General features: G+C 48.4%; 1 protein-coding gene across 1 annotated transcript; it reads left to right on the top strand.

Moving 5' to 3' along the window:
• Positions 1-2,717: 2,717 nt before the first annotated feature.
• On the top strand, positions 2,718-21,120 carry LOC119399823 (uncharacterized). The gene is made up of 4 exons (XM_037666680.2): positions 2,718-2,922; positions 15,525-15,713; positions 18,796-18,888; positions 20,814-21,120. The coding sequence occupies exons 1-4, from the start codon at positions 2,847-2,849 to the stop codon at positions 21,104-21,106; spliced, it is 651 nt and encodes a 216-aa protein (XP_037522608.1). The 5' UTR covers positions 2,718-2,846; the 3' UTR covers positions 21,107-21,120.
• The last annotated feature ends 981 nt before the right edge of the window (positions 21,121-22,101 follow it).

Genomic DNA, 22,101 nt, shown 5'->3' with positions numbered 1-22,101 from the left:
GATGTTCGCAGCATAGCCCAGCCGGGAGAAGGCAGGTGCATAGCCAGAGGAAAAGCATAGCATAAGCCAAGTATGGGAGACCAGCGCTGGATAGGTGGCGCGCCGAAAAAGGGCGCCTGGCGGGGAGTCGCGACATAACTCAGCCGCTCGCGCCCAGACGACCGGCCGCACTGTACCGCGGTGAGCGCCCGCGCGTGCGCCGTTCTAGTGCTTGATTTTGGCGCGAACAGCTCGAGCAGCCATTGCGCCAGTAATACTGCACTATGGTTTAGAAAAAAATTACTTTGTCTGAAGGCTACTTTCTCAGGAAAGCTCTGGAAAACGGAGAGAAGCCCTGCAATGCAAACTACGTCTGTGCATACGGCGTCGAAGAGACAGTGCTGTGCCGTGGTGGCGACTTCGTCGTCACCATTTTCTGGTTGCGTGCTGAGATTTGTGTCATGCTAGTGCAGGCTCACAAGCCTCCATTGATAAGTACGTGCTGCGTGCGTAATACGCTGCCCACTACTGCAGTAAAAAAAAAAAGTAAGAAGCAAGGGGTAGTGAATAAAAGGCGGTCAACGAAACGAAGACAAGAAGAGACAAGGACGTACGCCTACTAACAACTGGTTCCAGTTGTTAGTAGACGTACGTCCTTGTCTCTTCTTGTCTTCGTTTTGTTGACGCCTGTTCACTGCTCAAATGCACCAACTAGCCCAACAAAAAGTTTTAGTTAAGCAAGGGGTAGCTGCGTCAATGTTTTTCTGTCGTGGTATGTATGCCCAGCCCGCGGTATGTATGCACGCTGACGTTGATCAAGCAAACCACCGTGCTAGCATAGCATGTATGATGTCGCGCTGTTATGCTCGAGGGCGCGGGATAGATTCCCGGCCACGGTGGCCGCATTTCGATGGGGTTGAAATACAAAGAACACCCGCGTACTGAGATTTGTGTGCACATTAAAGAACCCCAAGCGGTCAAAATTAATCCTGATTCCCACACTTCGGCGTGCCTCATAATCATACCTGGTCTGGCACGTAAAACCCCAGCAATTGTCGATGTTGATCAAACACCTTTATTCTAAGCAGACAGGCAAGCGAAAAAACTAAGACACTACGGTAGGCCAATTAAAACGGCGAGTAAAAACCAAGACATTAAACCCTTTTCTAGGCAGCCAATGCACAAAGAAGCTTTACTGCATCCGCTGACTCCAGAAAGCTAAGCTTCGAGTAGTCCGCTGCTTTGTTCGTGACAAGAACTCTGTCTGTAGCACAAGTTAAGTTCAACGGAGGCATCCATTGCGTGCTTATTTCTCATAACAGTTCAGCGGCTTAGGCGAAGTCCAGGAAAGGGAGAGGAGGATAAGTGCAGGTGGTCAAGCGGAGAGGATTACAAAGGCTAGCGGGGAGTCGGAGCGGCGACGCAGATCAACAACATGCGCAAACGGTTGTGCGGAGCCGGGCGAGGGAGAGCCGCGTCGGGCACAGGTGATATGACTGGTGATGACGTCAGCTCTGCTCGGTAAAAGGCGAGATGGTGGATGGCAATGCTTAACTCCTTTAAGCCGTGCTAAACCATTCTCTACTTTGCGTTGTTTTCACCCCCGTCTTCTTTTTAGCACGACAGTGTTTTATGCCGGGGTCCACTAAGACTTCACCGACATCATTTCCGTCACGGATGTGACGTCGGTAAAATGCACACGAACAGATGACAAAAAAGTTTAGTTGATTTGGATGGCCTGGGAGTCGAACCCACGACCTCTCGGTCTGCAACAATAGCTGCCGGGCGCTGTACCCAATGCGCTACCGACGCTCATGCGTGAGGCTTCACAAACACGCCTCACAATGACCTTGGTGGCGGGGAGGAGGCGCTGTTGCCGTCTGGGATCGGTGAAGTACTGCATCATGACACTAACGAGCGCCGACATGGAGCGCTTCGGTAGCTTTAGCTTTCGGTGTACGCAGCTTGAGACACGCCAGCGGGAAGCAAAACGCCTTCTCGCGGTCGCGGCTCAGGCTATAGAACTCTGCCTCTCGCGTTCCTGAAGCGCTGTGTGGTATACGCGTGAGCACAGGCGTAGGTTACCCTATTGCTGGGGATCGCACACCTTGGCGTTTCTTTCCTCAAATGACGACGCTTTGAATGAGTGAATATCGAGTACCAGTGTTATGTGTTGTTGATACCATCTTTGCACGGGATTCAGTATATGCTTTGTCCAGGTGTATGTTAACTACTTCAGCTACCACAAGGGTTAAGTTAAATCATGATCTTTGGCGTTAGTCCTCGGGATGGAGATGTGCCACTAGACGTCAACGTGGGTGCAGCCACGTCAAATGGCGTTATAGCTGCCAAACACCAATAGACATTGTGCAAGCTCTCACACATCAATGTACAATAAACAATCAACTATACTCCTGTGAAGACACGGTTCACTTTCGTGTTATACCGATTTCTATGACGGAAGGATCAACCATGTTTTTTTTTTCTTTTTGGCTGCACCATTATGGTAAATGACTGGCTGTACACATGTGAAGTTTTGCTCCGTCCACTTCGAATAGTCGCCATAAAGAAATCAGATCAGTGGCACGGAAGGATAAGCACTGTGCGCGTGTGAATGTGCGGGTCTTCTGTCGGCAGCAACCATGGCGCGCACATGGGGCAGCAGCAAAGGCGGCGGCCCCATATCAGCACTCGAGCGTGAGGGCCAAGGCTCCCGCTCGAAACGACATCCGATACACGGCGACGGGGAGAGCGTCCAACTTGCGATGGCTGAATACGTATATAGATAGGCGCGCTCAGCGGCAGGCCTGCCAGCATCCAGACATTCAGATATCGTGGTCCCTGCGGAGGACTCGGGTGCTCCCATCATGTCACCGCTGCTGCTACTCGTTCTGGCCTTCGCGTCGGCCGTTCTCACGGGTTCGGTGCAGGCAAATCAGCACGGTCAGTACATGCAGCTGCTCAGCAACTCCTTTCCCTACGCGACTACACTCGGTCCATGGGACGCCTGCAGATTGCTTCCAAATAATATGCGCAACATAAATGTATATTCGGGTCAGAGGTGTTATTCTGGATATGCTACCTAGGTCGTCAGTAACTAGACCTTTTTCGACACATATGTTAATAGGTATCCTCCTAGAAGCTTTGGGGTTTTCGAGATTTTTGTGAGAAGAATATGTTTTCTGACATGTGTGCAAATAAGAAAAAACAACGTCTGCATGTTGTGTGTCAACTTATCGAAAGGTGGCTTGAGATCATTTTTCTTGTTTATGGCTTGTTTATTTCGTCTGCGCAGATCCGGCTTTCTGTATATATTGCAGCTGAATTGTAATAAACGGTGGTTCTTAATAGTCAGCGCAGTGTCGTCGACCTCTTTTCGTCCTGTCGGAAGCGCTGTTCGATTCCAATCTGATTATGTACTCAGTTTAGGCACACTTGTGATGTTGAGACGTTTCCTGTATGATCATTTAGTCAAAGATCAAAACAAAAGCGTGCAACGTTGCCGTTAAGAACTGCAGATATCTACCGAGCCTATCACAGTTGTCTATGTGGTGTGCTCTTGAGTGGTGTGCTGAGGATCAAAGCAAGTGAAATCTTATCGCACTTGTTCTGACAGGGGCAATGCGCTTGTGCCTGTGTAGTTCGCATGTCTGTTCGGCTGTGCACTAACGCAAGAATTATCAGTGTAATTGAGTATCTGCTTTGGTATTTTGCTTCATTTCCTCCGCACAACACCGCTCGGGTGATCTAGACAAGTGTGATCGACACTGTACACAAGCACAATTTGCAAAGGCGTGCATGTCTTTGTAATGATTATAATTCGAGACATTAAAGAAAATAACCTCTGATGCTTGCCCGCGATGAAATGGTGAAGGAAAAAAAGTGGTGGTTCCAAGCGTGAATCCATGGTTACAGTTGCCCGAGTCGTATGTTCGCATTTCTCGTCGACCCTTTATAAACCTCCTTCAGAACGTCAGCGCTCTTGCGCTTCATGACCAACTGCCGACAAACTTAATGTGCGCTTACGCGCAAGTTTTCTTACTTAATTTGTGTCAATCGCGAGATTTATCAGTTTAAACTTGCTTTCGATGAGGTGTTCGTTTTGAGACCCACCTGGAGCATTTTTTGCTTGTAAAAGTAGAAAGCAAGAAAGTTAATAACGTGTAGTGCGGGCTGTTCCCGATCTCGAGCTCGCCGTCAGGGCTGGGCAAAGATACTTTGAAAATGTATCGCGATACGATACAAGATACTCGGGCAAGAAGTACTTGAGATACAGTTACAAGATACTACAACACTGATTGTATATCCGATACGATACATTGCACTTGTATCTTAAGATACTTCGATACATTCACAAATTTGTTATTATATATCTATATAATGTAGCACTAAACGCCTATGCACAAAAATGTTAACTTGAAAATTTGCTAACTGCGACCAGTTTTGTTTCATTTGAATGAAATGCCTGTCAGTATCTCAAAAGTTTTGTATTTCTTGCTCAAGGTACATATTAGTTTCATCCCGAAACAACTTATTGGCGTTGCTTTAGCTGCTTAACATGACAGCTCTCTATACAGTTCACTGATCCATTCACAAAAACTTTGTGATCCTCCTCACGATGGTGCTAGTACCCTTGTGGAGTTCTATATTGGCCGTAAACGCATTACGGTTTTCGCAGTACCGGATCAGCGAACAGGTGTACATCAACAAGAGCGCTGGTAGCGGCATTCATTGCGACGCATCGTGTTTACGTAATAATAATATCTGGGGTTTTACGTCCCAAAACCACGATATGATTATGAGAGACGCCGTAGTGGAGGGCTCCGGAAATTTGGACCATCTGGTGTTCTTTAACGTGCACCTAAATCTAAGTACACGGGCCTCTACCATTTCGCCTCCATCGAAATGCGACCGCCACGGCCGGGATCGAACCCGCGACCACGGGTCAGCAGCCGAGCACCGTAACCGCTATACCACCGCGGCGGACATCGTGTTTACGTAGAGGACATAAAACTGAAATTACCGTTATATTCACTTATCTGCTGGCGTAAAGCGTTCGTTAGCGACGTACTCAGTAATGCACAATCTTTTAACATTTTTTCTTCTACAAGAGATTATGTGCAGCCCAGAAACGTCTTAGACGTACTGTATAGTTGCACAAAACGCCGCAGGACACCACCGCTATTCATACTATATTGCCACTTATAACTCCGAATACCTGGTGATTAGTAAGGGTAAAAGCCTTTAGGGAAGCCTAAGAACGCCTATCCAATATATCTAAGTAAAATGGAAAAGCGGTTCCGTATCAAACACAGGGAATAAGTATAGAAACACGATGGAGGCGGTACCCCCAAGAGCTTATAATAATTGCTGCGTTTCACGTCCCAAAACCACATAATTATGAGAGACGCCTTAGTGGGGGCCCCGGAAATTTCGACCAGCTGGGGTTCCAAAACCTATGCACACGGGCCTCTAGCATTTTGTCTCCATCGAAATGCGGCAGCCGTGACCGTCGGGTCAGCAGTCAAGCACCATAACCACCAGCCCACCGTCGCGTGTAACCCCCAATTAATAACAATTAACCATTTAAGGTAAGACCACAGAAAGTTCAGTGCCTATGGAAAAACGCGTAAAACGGCTCGTTGGGGTGCTCGTCAGAAGAACGGCGCATTTGGTATAACGATCTTTCCCGAATTACTTTGCTAACATCTTTAAGATGGCTCCTAATAATTTACGTTACTATAATGCAAACAAAATTTCGCTACTTTACTAAGTAGTAAGCAGAATTTTTGTTGCTGTATACTCCAGGCACGAGCAGATTATTATATATTTGTTCTCAACATCGCCTTGACATAACAGTAAACTCAGGTGGAATATAAGTATGCAAACTCCAGCAGAAATGACACAGACAGTTAAAAGTAAGAATAAATCAGAGAGCTTACCTTGGCAGCTCATTAAAGACATATTGCAGTAAGCGGATCGAAAAAAGAAACAATACAGCGACATAGGTAGTGTATGGAATGGAAAAGACGGACAGCTGAGAAAGAACTTGTGCTAACAATAAAAATATGATTTTAAAAACTCATTGAATAAATAGAAAAAGACGTACGCTAAGAATAGTAACGACATGATGAGGACTAGTTGGTTTATAATTAGAACAAGGAAAGTAAATGGAACAAGGACGACAGAAGAACGAAGAGCGCTTGTCCCGTGGTCTTCGTTCCTTTGTCGTCCTTGTTCCATTCGCGCTCTTACTTTCCTTGTGCCAAGAATAGCTTCTGTTAGGTGAATGCTCGTTCTGTTAACTGCAGCATCGATAACGGTGGCGCTACAGCTGTTAGAATCTTATTTACATATCTCATTGCATGTAAATGAAACTTACATACCCTAGGTCCTTCAAATCGCGGATGTATGAAAGCCTCAAGACGCAAACCAACCCCATTCTTGTATTCTTCAGACTTCGTGACGAAACACACCGTCACTACACGACATAACGACACTGCAGCGTCATCGGGATTTGTGCGAAAACGTCGCACGCATTGGAGCACGCGGCACATGATAGTGGCTAAGAGCCAGTGTCGTGGCAATGACACAACTAAAAAGAAGAAAAAAAGAACACTGAGAAAGCAATAGGTCGGCTGGGCGTAGATGTTCGCGCGCTTGTCTTTCGATACGATGCGAGCGCCACCACGTGACCCTGATCCATGAGTACGGACGCTCATAGCTCATCATTCCTTGCCCTCGCTGGAAAACTCTGGCGGAAAGATAAAATAATGTCACTGCCTTTTATTTTATTCTGGTGTCTTAGTGGCAGGCTCTGGCAGCAGTATCAGCGTGAGAAGCGGAGTTCAGCCAACGTTTATTGTTTCGCACGGTGGTGTTGCAGTATCTTGTATCTTAACATGCACAATACATTCTTCAATGTATCGTAAATACAGATTTTGATACACGTCTTGCGAGACGCATCGCGATACAGATACAAGATACCCAAAGAGTATCTAAGATAGTATCTAAGATATATATACCTTCGATACTGCCCAGCACTGGTCGTACTCTCCTGCCGAAATCGAACTCTCCCCGTTCTCAGATTTGACGCCGGCAGACAGTTCATCGGTATCGAGCAAGATCCTCATCTAAGACGATACCCAAGTGCCTCCAAACTTGTCGACGGCTGTGTCAGTCGACTGCGCCGGTCTCTCCGACACCATTGCACTCATTTCGCCATCTGACCACATTTGCACTAGGACAGGCTTGCTGGTACCTTTCGCGACCGTGCAAGTCACTCAGGGCAGCACCGCTATTTCGGTTACCAACCCATCTCCGTACAATGTTGCGCTTGTGCGAGGGGAATGTCTCGGCAGAGTGGAACCCCTCGAAGACGCACATGTTATGGACGCGCCCGATGACACGCGCTGTCTCAGTTCCCGTACGCTCAGCGCTGTTTCCACGTCCGATTCGTCACCTGCTGATGTGTTTGGTTCCTTCATTGCTGCCAACCTCACATCGGTCCAGCGTTCCCAGCTTATGTGCCTGTTAGAAGAATTTCATTCTTCTTTCCATGTCGGGCAAACTTCTCTCGGCCGCACGTCCGCTGTTACGCATCGCATCGAGACTGGCGCTCAGCCACCACTGCGGCAACGTTCATATCGCGTGTCTCCCGCAGAACGTCGGGTAATTAATGAGCAAGTCGACGATATGCTTCGACTCGATGTTATTCGGCCCTTGGACAGTCCATGGGCGTCTCCTGTTTTTCTCGTTGCGAAGAAGGACGGTTCTGTGCGGTTTTGTGTGGACTACCGACGGCTCAACAAGATCACTCGCAAGGATGTTTATCCGCTGCCGCGAATCGACGACGCGATTGACAGCCTGCTAGAAGGAGAATTCTTTTCATCTCTTGATTTGCGCACGGGGTACTGGCAAGTACCCGTGGTTGATGACGCTCGACCGAAGACAGATTTTGTCACGCCTGACGGCTTGAACGGGTTCAACGTCATACCGTTTGGTCTATGTAATGCGCCTGCGACTTTCGACAGCATGATGGACACCGTTCTGCGCAACTTGAAATGGCACACGTGCTTGTGTTACCTGGACGACGTCGTCGTCTTCGCTCTGGACTTCTCCATGCATCTCCAACGTCTGTGGCATGTTTTCACGCGTTTGAGCAACGCCGTCCTCCAACTCAATCTGAACAAGTGCCGATTTGCAGCAGCAGCTGACAATCCTAGGCTACGTCGTGTCCAAGAACGGAATCCTTCCCGATCCGACCAAGCTTCGGGCCGTGGCCGAATTTCCCAAACCTACGTCCGTGAAAGAACTGCGCAGTTTCGTAGGACTGTGTTCGTACAGCGCCTCCTCTATGGTTCCTACTTTCGACGCTTCATACGAAACTTTGCCACCATCATATCGCCGTTGACGAAGCTCCTTGGAAGTAGCGGGCCCCTAAATTCGTGATCGTCCGAGTGCGACGACGCGTTCGCAAAGCTGCGTCGTTTGTTGACGTCTCGTCCCATACTATACGCCACTACGATCCTACGGCCCCAACGGAGGTACACACGGACGCCAGCGGTGTAGGCCTCGGCGCTGTCCTTGCGCAGCGCAAACCAGGGTTCCCCGAATATGTCGTGGCATATGCAAGTCGTACGCTTGCTAGAGCCGAGACCAATTACGCCGTCACGGAAAAAGAGTGCCTGGCGATCATCTGGGCCCTTACAAAGTTCCGACCTTATTTGTATGAACGCCCATTTGATGTTGTCACCGACCATCATACACTATACTGGTTGTCGTCATTGAAGACGACAACCAGGCCGTCTTGCCCGCTGGTCACTTTGCCTCTAAGGTTACGACATCCGCGTGCTATACCGTAACGGACGCCAGCATGCTGACGCCGACGCCCTCTCGCACTCCCCCTTGTCTGGCGACAACGTCCCCTGCTCAATATCTTATATGTTTGAGGGCCGTGTACTTAGATTTAGGTGCACGTTAAAGAACCCCGGGTGGTCAAAATTTCCGGAGCCCTCCACTACGGCGTCCTCATAATCATGTGGTGGTTTTGGGACGTTAAACCCCACATATTATTATTATTATTATTATTATTATTATTATTATTATTATTATTATTATTATTATTATTATTATTATTATTATTATTATTATTATTATTATTATTATTATCTTACATTGCCGTTTCTTCCATCGACGTTCACACCATCGCTACCGAACAGCGCAAGGATAAATGGATCGTCTCGCTGATAGACTTGCTCACTGATCCGTCGGCAACATACTCGCGCGTTGCGTCGTCAAGCCCACCATTTCGCCATTCGTGACGACCTACTCCACCGATTCAATTACAACGCCGACGGCCGCCAGTGGTTACTAGTGATACACCGCAGTCTGCGTTCTGAAACATACGAGTCGTTCCACTCTGATCCGCAATGCGCGCACTCTGGGGTATCCAAAACTTACCACGGCATTTGACAACGATACTTCTGGCGAGGGATGTACCGCTACATGCAGAAGTTCGTTAGTTCCTGCCTCGATTGCCAACGCCGAAAACCTGCAACGCACGTGTCGGCAGCAGGTCTACAACCATTACCTTGCCCTAACCGTCCATTTGGGCGCGTGGGCATCGATTTGTATGGACCACTTCATCTGACGTCGGCTGGTAACCGCTGGGACATCATTGGTGTTGACCATCTCACGCGATACGCCCAAACCGCCGCCCTCCCAGCGGCAACATCGCCCCCCCCCCCCGCAATTTTTTTCCCCCATGGGATACAGAGCCCAAAATGACACTCGACCTCACTTATCTGTCCAGACCCAATGTCGGATCAAGGAGGTGCCCCCCGCCCCCCGAAAAAAATTTCTGCCTACGCCACTGTAACACCGATTCATACTGCGTCACGGTCCACCCCAGGAGCTTCTCAGCGATCGAGGCCATGTATTCTTGTCGGAAGTCGTCGAAGCCATCCTCAAAGAATGCCATGCTGTTCACCGCAAAGCTACTGCTTACCACCCGCAGACGAATGGCCAACCGAACGCTTTAACCGCACGCTCGGCCATAGGCGTGCGCACAGGGGAGGTAGGGGGAAGGGGGTGGCCGTCCCTTCTATTTACCTAATAGGGGGGGGGGGGCGCAAAGTCAGCCCCACACATTGACATAATAGGGAAGGGGGGGCGCTGCCACTCGGGGGGGGGGGGGGCAATGTCAGCGCCATACATTGACATAATTGAGAGGGGGGGGGGCGCTGCGACGAACCTCCGCCCCCCTTGAAGGGGAACCCTGCGCACGCCTATGCGCTCGGCGACATGCTCTCAATCTACGTTGCCGCCGATCAGACATATTTGGATGGCATTGTGCCCTTCGCCACCTACGCATACAATAGCGCCCCTCAGAGACTACTGGCTTTTCACCATTCTTCTTATTGTACGGAAGGCATCCGTCGCACAGAATGGACACGACACTTCCATACAAGCCAGATCCATCTGAGTGTGCGCCTATTTCTGCCACAGCCAGGCTTGCTAAAGAGTGTCGCGAGCTTGCCAAGACCTTTACGACGCATGAACAAGAGCGACAGAAGAGCATTCGCGGTGACACCACCACTTCTGAGCCCACGTTCCTCCCTGGAGCGCTCGTATGGCTCTCGGCCCCTACCACTGCAACTGGCCTCTGCAAAACTACTGCCGAAATACGAAGGACCCTACCGTGTCGTCGAACGCACATCCCCGGTCAACTACCTGATCGAACCCATTGAGCCATCTTCGGACATGCGCCGTCGAGGGCGCGACACTGTCAACGTGGAGCGCCTCAAGGCCTACTATGACCCGCTCATAGTGACGAGCTGTTATGTCGCCGGGCGGCTCCCTTTTCGTACCCGGGGTAATTGTGGCGAAGCCTTGGTACTGTGTAATGGGTTGCGCTCTCCAGCGGCTTCTAGTGGGTCGTCCTCCTTGGCTTGTTCCCGAAAGAACGCCGCTCGCGCTCAGAGTCAGTGCTTTTGCCTTGACTGTCGCCACTGCGTATTGCCGTTGAGTGCCGTAAAATAAACACCTTAACACGAGGATTGAAGGTTCTGCCTCCTTCATGACAATATAGTGTAAAGGATATCTTACATTGTTCAGGTTCAAACGCTCCTCTCCGATGCTCGAGTGCTCGCCTGCTTGCTACTATGAGCATACAGTGGCACAGCCGGGCGTGTATGCATATATAGTTCATTAAGTGAGTTGTATACCTCCGCCGGCAGTACCGCCGAATATCAAACCATCTCGGTCGCTACCAACTAGCGACTGTTGGCGCGAAACTGAGGAACTAGCGAAGGAAACCCATCTCTCAAAAGAAAAAAAAAGCTTCCTAGCTTACGAGTCTACATGTAGTGATAGCGTTATAATTTGGCCGGATTCCTCACTTTGTAAATACGAAAACAGACAAATAATGAAAGATGTCCCTGGATATTATGCTAATATGTGTCACTGACCTTGCTACCGAATAGATAAGGGAAGGTGGTATGTTCAAAATTAATTTTTAGAATAATGAATGCATTTTCAGTAACGTACACGCATTCGAGCCCTTCTTTCGGAATTTTCCCGTAAAGAACGGCAAAACGATTTATCACATACATAAGCACACAACACATTAAGTCATTCTCTAAAGTCTTGGTGTTCTTTCCTTGCGCTAAAGTCCTTGACGACGTATCACGACCAAATAGTCCAACTTACATTTCTGTTAATGTTATTAGGTGGGAGAGGTTGCAAAAGGACGCATAGTATATACAGAGGAAGTTTAAGGGATGAAACGCTGTGAAGCTACAGATGTGCACAGTTAAACCGGAGTGAGTTCCTTGGCGCACAGCTGTGGTTAAGATGTTGGAGCGAGAGGCGCTAGAGGGGCGTCGGAGCCCTCAAGTGGGCTGTGTCCGGGCCATGTACAGACGAGATAAATTCTGTAAGACTATAATCTTTCTCGTTGGGCTCCGGACTGTCTTCTACTAAAGTACCGCCGGAGCAGGATACATTCAAAACCAGGCTTCAGACAGACGGTGATGCGAAGTTTGTTCGCACGCCGCTGAAAGTGTTCAAGTGCAACTGACAATGGTTCGAAACGCCACGGGGTCTTCTTATTTACTGCACGTTGTATACAACGTGCAGTAAATGAGAAGACCCCGTGGCGCAGCATACTGCGCTATACCTATCGTAAGTGATCTGTGCTTTAGACGTAACTGAATTTTTTTTAAGGGACACTAAAGGCAAATATTAAGTCGACGTTGATGGTTGAAATAGCGGTCCAAAAACCTCGTAGTGCTACTTTTATGCCAAGGAAGTGCTTATTTTGAAATAAAATCACGTTTTAGTGGTCCGCATCGCGTTAGAGCACTTCAAATCACCCGCCTGAAATCAGACTTTCATACGTCACTGCTGCCGTGCCCAACGTTGCCCGCCTTTACTGCGCGGCCGCCGACACTAGTAGCAGCAGAGCGAAAGTAGCGGGACCCACAGCAGCAACAACGGCCATCGAAGCCATCGAAGCTTGCCGAAATCGCCGCAATGGATGTGGACGGAGAACGTGACAAGACATTGGCTCGCGACGCTGGGCTCCAAATTCAGCTACTTGAGCCCCGATGAACGCGGTATGCTGCTGAGGGCTCGTGGTGCCGGCGTCGCTGCATGCGGCATTTTGTCGAACTTTCTGTCAGAGCAACTTTCACGAGCGCGCAAAACACACGCGGCAGCACGCGATCCCGAAACTACCACTGAGACGCGACCGCGTGAGCGAAGCAGGGCGCCGGGCGAAGCGCAGTTCGGCGAAAACGGAACCTTTGAACCACGCGCGCCGTTCCCCATGGCAACGCCACAGAGGTTCTTTTTTCCATGAATCAAACGGAAACGAACAAGCAGCATTTTATTATGTCTCTTGATGCACGGAAGGTTCTTTTTTATTGCTGCTAGTTTGATTACTAGTGATTTATTGTAGGCAGACTCTCATACGTCATCGGGATCACTTCGAAAATGTCCCACTCGTGGCGCTCATCATGTGATACATTTAGCTTAATTTCTCGGTAAGTAGGGCACTGCTGTTGATAATATTGCCGTTTTAGAAGTTGTCATACATTGAGCTTTCACTCTGACATAAATTGTTATTTGCCTTTAGTGTCCCTTTAAAGCACCTGCTTCTTTATCTAAGTGCAGCCTCCGCCACATGAATATACCTTGGAAAGTATTTAGCCGTCTTTGCAACAAAGCTGCGCCAACGTATAATGACGGTACGGCGAAAAAATAAAGTTGCCGGCACTTGCGTACGGATTGAGGGACAATTGCGTATTTTGGACGAAGCGCATGTGCTTCCTTCTACACGAAGTAATGTGCTAGCGTCAAGTTGGCGCCAGTCGAGCGCAGTCAGTGCATTAACGGCGCGGGAACAAATTCTCAGCACGGTTCACAAACAAAGAAGTTGCTCTCGGGCCACACCACTGACTGCGGGAAATATGTTCTTTTCGCCTGTCAACAAGTGCTGGCAAGTTTTGTTGTTAGCCACTCGTATATTGAAGAACAGCGTACTGCACTGCGTTTACATCTACCTGGCGACCAGATTCCGGCACTACTGAGCGCCCGCTCCCCTTTTTGCAATGCCCTTTTTTATACTTGAGCTAACTTTATTGAGTTTGTGCAAACGAATGGCGTGCGTCATGAGTGGCTGATAATTACTTAACTTACTAGTACACAAGAGCACAGTAAAAATGCAAGGAGTGTTACGAACAACGACTTTAAACGTCGGAAACTTCAAGCTACCTGACGAAAAACACTTTCGCGCACGAGTCACTGGAAGTAAAGGATGATCCCTTTCCTTCTCCCCTCGCTCCCCCTCCCCGCTTTTTGATTCACCTGGTTTTTCTTCTTTTTAAAATATGTATTTGCAGACGCTAGGTTTTTCGGGTGAAATGCTCCAGGCGCTTTATTTCGGTTCCAAAGTTGTATTGACCGCCTCTGCGCTAGAGACGGTAGTTCTCCCATTTTCCCCGACGCGGCGTGGTGTATTGAGAGACGAGGTCCGTGCCGAAGCCGAACTCTGCATTGCGGGAGGCACGCAAACACACAGGAAAACAATGAATTGGTCATTGCTGCGATCGAAAGTGGTGGTTTATCTACAGCAGAAACCGACGTTCTCTTGACGCAACCGCCTGCACGATCAGAAAAGCGGGCTTCTCCGCGCTACGTACCGTTGAGTGGAGAAGCCAGCTTTAAAGATAGCGTCACCACATGCGCGGGGTACGCATGCACGGGACAGCCCGTAATCGCACGTTGAAATCACTTACTACATCACGCAGACTGTCAATCGCCTCGCTGTCCTGCTACTGTTCACGAGAAATTTTGAACTCGTTCCTGCATGTTACAGAACCAGACGTTAGTATGATCGCACATGCGGCTGACAAGGAAACGCGAATTTATGTCTGACAGTCAGTCTCTAGAATCTGTCAAAAAGTTCTTTTTTTAATTTGGGTAACTTGCTCACATGAAACCCTGATCTTGGCGAAAAATTTACAGAAGAATAAAAATGGACAGAAGGGCATACGGCAGGCATTACCAATCATGACAGGCAGCTGCTCACCGCTATTCCAGAAAAGGAAAATGTACAATCATTGCATTCTCTCGGTGAAAACTTATCAGAAGTTCTTGAGAAGTTACTCGCCGTAGAAGGTGAGCGGCAAGGGTGTTGCGGCGCTAAGCTCAATGACGCGGGGTTCGATTCTTGGCCGACGGTGGCCGCATTTCGATAGGCGCGCAACGCAAAATCACTCGTGCACTTATATTCACGTTCGCGTTAAAGAACCGTGGTCAAAATAATCCAGAGTCCCCCACTACAGTGTGCCTCTATAATACCGTGATTTTAGCACGTGAGGTCCCAGAATTTAATTAAATTTCTAAGCTAAAGCGACCTAGCAACACTTTTTGAACACAGTAGAAAAAAAAAACTGTAGGGTTCCCGCGAACATGTGAGAAAACATTATTACACTACATGCAGCAAAGAAGTTACAAGTTCATCATCATGTCAAAAACAGCCGCAAATTGCTTGCTCTCTCATGTGAAATGTCGTTCCAACTACGCAACAAGCAAGGGCGGCAGCTGCTGACTGATTTCATGGACGGCGCGCCAACGGACGATCTCGGGAGACCACGTGCCGCGTCTTGTAGGTACCGCGGCCGCCCATGTGTGCCGCCACTTAACGACGCCGGCACGTCCTAACCGAGAGAAAAAAGAAGAGAAAACACGCGTCATGGCCCTGAGTTTTTGTGCAGCTTTTGTATAACTTCTGGGCAGCGCATCGCCCCCTTGCTGATGATGTTCGTGACGCTTCTCTCGTTCCCTTTTCGTGATTATACTTTCACTTCCCTTCGCCATTTCTTAGCACGGAGCTGCAAGAGCACACCAGCCCCGGCTGACCTCAATGACATTCATGTGAATAAAATCTAGCTCTATATTTCTGGTATCCATAGGTTGGAGCAAATAAGAAGGTTCTCACGGTTTTTTCTTTTGTTTTTTGTAACACATGCGCACAGCTTGGGGAGCTGATCCGGTCGCCGGTGGCGCGTCGCAGTTGGACGAGGAGTTTCCCGAACCGGGTGAAGAGGAGCCGGCTAACAAGACGTTGATCTGGCCCAGCAACACCCGCTGGTGTCAATGCGTCGGCAACGAGTGTGGCTGCTGCTTCAACATGTCTGCGCCACGCTTCGGCATCAAGGACAAAGGTAGTGACGCCCTTCCGTTGGTCTAACGGACGGAATGCAGAAATATTTCATTGCAGTTAGTAGCGGGAAGTTTGGGAATGCACGACAATAGGAGTCCGCGCAAGACTGAGCACGCTGCCGGCTAATGTAGCATCATTTCTAGACCTCTATCTGGTTCCACTTGACCTTCTGACAGTTGGTCTTAGCTGACCTTTCACATGCGAGGCAGTAACACTATTTGTCATGACTTCTCAAATCTTCCCGAGCCATTGAACGACTTCGTACAGCAGTAACCATCACGGTAATGCGGGCCTTGTATCAAATACTCAGCACTCGAAAGCTGTGAAACATAGGTAGAACACTCATTCTTGAAGTGCAAAGTTTGGAGAACTGTACGTGACATAACTGACAGCAGCCCATGGCATACAGCTCAGGAGCAACTTCCCTCACGCGCGCATGTGGCATAGAAACTTTTGTCAAGATATGCATGCATACCACACATCTTGGAAATGACTATGATCACTAAAGGGCCCCTACACCAACCCCAACATTTTTTTTCCACACTTCAAGTAAACACGTTCATCTAGTTAAGAATGGCGTCATGGTCATCGATGCCGAACGCAGCAGTGCTATGCGCAGCGGGAGTGTCAAACAGTAATATTAAAAAAAAATTTTGCAGTGGATTAGCTCGGCTATGCCAGGATATACGTAGCGTTAGCAAAGGTTCAGCTGATTATTCTTAGCTTTCCAGGTTGTCTAGGAGTATTAGCCTTCTTCTGTTCATTCTTCGTACGCTGAACTGCTAATTGCCAGGCAACTACTTCGGGATCCGATGAGATAAGCTTCTCGGCTCTTCTGCGCCGTTGAGCAGCATTTGCGCTCTCCTTCTCCATGGCGTTACCCACCTGCAAACGCCAGTCAGAGGCGCTATGAATCGGCTCCAGCCCAGTGTCAGACGGCGACTGCACAGCGAAGGCGAATAGCTGCGCGCGCGCTGGCGCCAGTCTGTCTGCCATGGCTACGACGTCACTCCTCTCGAATGCGCAGACCAGCAGCGGCGAGTCGCGCGCGGCGGTGGCGGAGAGCGCGTGAGATCGCGGTGGCGGAGAGCGCGGAGAGCGGTGAGCCAGCTGTGTGACATCACTGATCCTCGCGCATGCGCAGCACGGCTCATGAGGATCCACGCGAAATCGGCTCCGGCTAGGCAAGTGTAGCTAACGCTACAAAAATCCCGTGCTCCTCTCCGGACCTTTCTGGTGCCCCCATCACTCGTCGTGAAGTCAACCGGCAATCTTGTGACGTCACCAGGGGCACACACTGCAGATTGGTCGACTTCTGTTTTAAGTGAATGTGAAGATATTCATTCGGGTGTATATTCGGGCATTGTAGCCTGCATGAGACTTTGGGTTTTAGCGGCAGCACTGGAAACGTAAACATGTCCACGGTAGAAATAAGTGGAAAACGTGTGAAGTATTGATGGAGGGAAAGAAGAGAGAAAGAACGAAAATAGCTAGCATGAAAACCAAATTAAGCTATGAATTTTTAAGTTTTTTATAGGAAGAAGAAATTAATTCAGCTAGACAAGGCATATATGGAATTGAAAAATAATTGAGCTTGGCGGCGCATGGCCACCGCCCCGTTATAAAGGGGACGCTCATAGCAACGTTTTTAAGCTAACCTAATCTGAATTGTTGGCTCATATCATCCATCTATTTATCCTTCTGGTTAGTCTGCTATAACAAGTGTCCGTGCAACGGTAGCACGGAAACTTCGCCTTTCCTATCCTCGAACCACTACTACGACTGCACTGACGATAATGAAACAGCTTTAACTCTTATGGCATCGTTTTGAAAAACTCTCATGGCTTCATGTTTGTTTAGAATCGTATAGGCTATAGAGGCCCGTGTACTGTGCGATGTTAGTGCACGTTAAATAACACCAGGTGGTCGAAATTTTCGGAGCCCTTCATTACTGCGTGCCTCAATAATATCGCGGTTTTGGCACGTAAAACCGCATAAATTATTAATTATTGGACTCGTATATAACTGCCGCTATGTAACAAATTTTCGTCATAGCGGTGGTTTAAGGGCCCTTAAGGACCTATTTTGCTTCGCACACAGCGATTCTTCGCTTTGACTAGGCCTTTAACAAAGACGCATTCAATGCTGCAGCTCCTCTTGAAAGCATGTCATTGTTACCTACAGTACAAGGTAAAAATAATAATAACTGGCGATACCTTTGAATATATAGGTTTTAATGAATGAGTAAAAGATTCGCCTTATCTGCTTTCTTATCAAGCACGTGGCCTTACGCATATGTGTGGCATGATGAGACTATAGGTAGCGCATGTATAAAACAACTGCTTAGTATAAAAGCTTTACAATGATTATTTTATTTAGCACGAAAGCATTTGCAATTACGGGGATCGCATTCCAGAATGGTCTCTTAATCATGCAGATAACTTACCACTATCTTCATTTCGACGTTGTGTCTTAATTTTCGATACATACATGCATCATTGCTTTTTTTAATTGTACTAAACTTGTACAAATGCGCCTATCCGTCTCCTCTATGCAGATGTATACATTGTTACCCCACGGAAAGAAGTTAGAGGGCGTGTATCAAGAGGGAGGGGGGGAGGGGTTAGCTAATCTGCATTTCTTATTAGATGCGAAGCATCTTATGGTGGAGTTCAATCCGGTGTGCGGCGCGACCACCCTTACTGCGCATGCGCAAACCTTCTCCACACACCTCCTCTCCACTCCCCCTCTCCAATCCCTCTCCCCCTCCCCCTTTCCACCCCCTCTCTGAAACACGGGCTCGGCATGCCGAAACACTGCTTCGCATCGCCTCATGGTCGCCTTTAGCGGGAGATAGTGTAATTTTTTGTGTTGATGCGGTTGCGTATAGCACTGCCAACGTTTGTAACTCCGACACTCATGGCGAAAAATACGAAAAAATAGTACTTTACATTATACAGCAATAAAGCCAATAAAATTTGAGCATCTAGCTAATGTTCTCACGTTTTGCGAACCATTTCATTATCCCTGCTCGTTGCTCCACTGTGACCTATTTAGTGATCTTATATCCTATTGTTTTGCAGCCTGCACCAACCTGACATACTACCCCGACCAGTACGCCCTGAGCTTCACCATCTCAATCGACGACAACGTTGTCCTGAATCGAACTGTGTCAGGTGAGCAGTGAAAGGAGCCGGTTGGTATACTGTAATGACCGACATCTCGTCTACCCACAGGATGGGAGCTCATCCGAGGCTGCCCACCTATATACCACTGGGGAAAGCTATGGCCCCTACTGAAGGAAACCTTAGGCGTCCGCTTTGCAATGTTCCTCCAGTGCATATGACATCATGACATTTCAGTGATGCTTGCTAACCTTTACTTGCACATAACTTTTCAAATCTAAAGCTGTCTCGCGCTGGCTGCTACGAACAGAGAGTCGATCACAGGCGTGAATAGAGAGGCTATCATAGGGTTAGGTTGAACAGTGCTCTGAAGAGGAAGTCACAATATATTTGAGTTCATGTGACCAAATATTAGCGTAGCTGTTATGTTTGAGATTGAATGCTTCAGGGGAAAACTGCATACCATTGGGCATCGAGACCTGAACACAATCGCACAGCAACCGCGTCTGGCTCTCGGTTATTCTTCGCTGTGGGCGCGCCAAGTAGGACTGAAAGTTTTGCTTGCTCCACAACGCACCGGTACAGCGTTCTGGACAAGAGTGGTACGCAAAGTATTGTAAACATTCGAGCAAAGAGTGTAATCGCTAGCAAAAATTTTCAGAACAGAAAAGCAGTGATAACAACTGCATTTTTTTCGTCGTAGTTTGTGCGCAAAACGACGCTGCGCATTGGTCGCACGCATACCCATATGCCTAAACGTAGTACGCATGGACCTTGCATCTCAACTGTAGCACACACGTAACAAGCCCAGTAACAGCAAGCCAAACGCCAAATAGTGCGACCACATAAACAGCGTTGCCTTAGTCGCTATTGCTGCATAGGAATTTCTTTTCAGGGTTAATTGCCTTAATGCATAATGATTAGTTAAAGAAACCATGAAAATGAATTACCTCGCGTCGTACAGAAAGTCCAGTGAGGCTCTGTATCCTGAGCACCATCTTGAATCCACGTGCTGAAGTCAACATGCCGGTCACATTGGAGGCAAGAATGTCTGAGCAAATCTATTCGTGAACTTTTGTTGGGAATTGTAAGCTTGTATAAAGAGTGTGCGACTGAATTCTGGCTGTGCATGTGCCTTTTATCTGCGAGAAATGTTTACAGTTCCCGCATTTTTTTCTCTGACCCTTCAGGGGCGTAGCCAGAACTTTCTTTCGGGAGTGGGGGGAGTTGCCACCCTTTATGTATGTTCAAGCCTGTGTTTGTATCTGTGCGTGTTTATGTACACGCACACATGTATATACAACTTCGGGGGGGGGGGTGAACACTGCCCCCCCCCCCCCCCACGCTACGCCAGTGTAAGGGATACTTGCACTCTCCCTCCCTTCTTTTTTAACAGCGAAGCTGTTTAAGCTAGCCGTAATTCGTGTGGCCTATCAGAAAAGTATCATCATCATGAACGGTATGTTCTACAGAAATTGGGTAAGTCCCACTGCTCCCCACTGGTCCACTAAAAATGAAGAAGGTAACAATTAGCCCAAGAAATGGCTATCATCACGGCAATATGCCACAGAAATTGGGCAGATCCCACTATACTCACCACTGGTTCACTAAGAGAGAGAGAGAGAGAGAGCTATAGAAAGAAAGAGAGAGAGAGAAAAATTGAGAGAAATAATGGGAATAAAGACACAAAAAGATAGAAAGAGAGAAGCAGAGAGAGAAAGATGGAAAAAAATAGAAAGATCAAGAGAGAAATAAAGAAAGAAAAGCAGAGATAAAGAAAGGGTCGTTCTATAAGAGGTACGAACGGTCGGTTCTGTAGTTTGGACATTCGTGTCGTGACTAACCTAGCTGAATAATGAGCAATAAATAAATTAGGTAATGATTAACATAAATTGAGTCGTTTGAATAGACGTGTATACTAGAAGTTCGCATTTCGAAGATTCTCCATTCACGCACGCGAATATGACGATATGCAGGCCGCGATCCGCCGCCCATCTGCTGGCCCGAGCAGCTGGCACAGCTGTGCGTCCGCTTCTACAACATGACCTATCATCGGGCGGAGGTGGACGGCTGCGTGCGGCTCGAGGGCGTCATCGCACACGAGGTCATCGTCAGCTACAACGTCGGCTGCTACGTGCTCGAAGACGATGCCGTCAAGACGCGCATCTCGGGGCTCCGTCGATTGCTTGTTGACGCAATCCGCCGCCGTAAGCGCCCGGATCTCTGGCCAGAGGGCGTCAACGACGTTGGCGACAAGAGGGAGAGATGATGTGCTCCTTGTTACCGTACTTCCACTCCTCTAACGCTTACACTTGTCCGCGCGAAGTGCATATACCGTATACATTTCGCATTTACCGGTACACCAGCCGAAATCTCACTTCATTACGGACATAACGCGGAAGAACGGAAGAACAAGCAGCTACACATTATGTTGGTACACCGAGACACAAATCGGGAAGTGCCCTTCGTTACTCAAAGGCAACTTAATGCCTTTTTTCTCGTTCGACTGTAGTGATCAAACGTATCTCTCATTTGGGCTAGTTGGTAATTAAAACGTCTTTCAGACAAGGAAAAAATACCTTTTAATGCGTAATCATCCTTCGGCGACTCACCCAGATCTGTCAACCATACATCTGTCCCCAGCGCGTTACATGATGCATTTCATAAAGAAATAAATAAGAAAGAAAACGTTGGTGGTGGTGAGTTTCGGAACCTAAAACCTCGCGCTCAGAAGTCGAGCGGGTGTTCAACGAGTGGATGTTTATCCCTCCGGTGATAACACCCACACTTGAGGGAAGGTGAGTATATGCGAACCATTTCACCCGGCGACGGCGATGTCCACGCGACAAGCACGTCTGCTCACGCGATGGCGAGGATCGCTCAGTCTGCGGAGCAGTGTGATTGAGAGCGGACGCATGCTCGCAGTGCTGCGATGCCACCTAGGCGAGAGCTGCTGATCAGTGAAGAGCGTGGGCGCAGGAACGCTGACTGGCATATGGAGTACCGACTACGGCGGAAACGGGAACTACGGAGCACTGTACGGGTCTGATTTTTCGGCCAAGACCAAACCCAGGCCGGGCCCGTGGTGCCAATACCATGTCCCGCACGGGAGTTCCAAGGCCCGCGTGTGCATGAACAGGCCCAGCCCGGGCACTTTGAAGGAAACTCATCATCGGTGCCTTGCACTTTGTAGCGGGCGATCACATGGAAAATCAGGAGTGCATGCACTGAACTGTTGCTTTATCCGCGGTGGTAGCTTAACGA

The sequence above is a fragment of the Rhipicephalus sanguineus genome, chromosome 1 (genome assembly GCF_013339695.2).
Source record: "Rhipicephalus sanguineus isolate Rsan-2018 chromosome 1, BIME_Rsan_1.4, whole genome shotgun sequence".
NCBI classification, from domain to species: domain Eukaryota; kingdom Metazoa; phylum Arthropoda; class Arachnida; order Ixodida; family Ixodidae; genus Rhipicephalus; species Rhipicephalus sanguineus.
The sequence above is the reverse complement of the archived record's forward strand: the minus strand, read 5'-3'. Positions and strand labels throughout refer to the sequence as shown.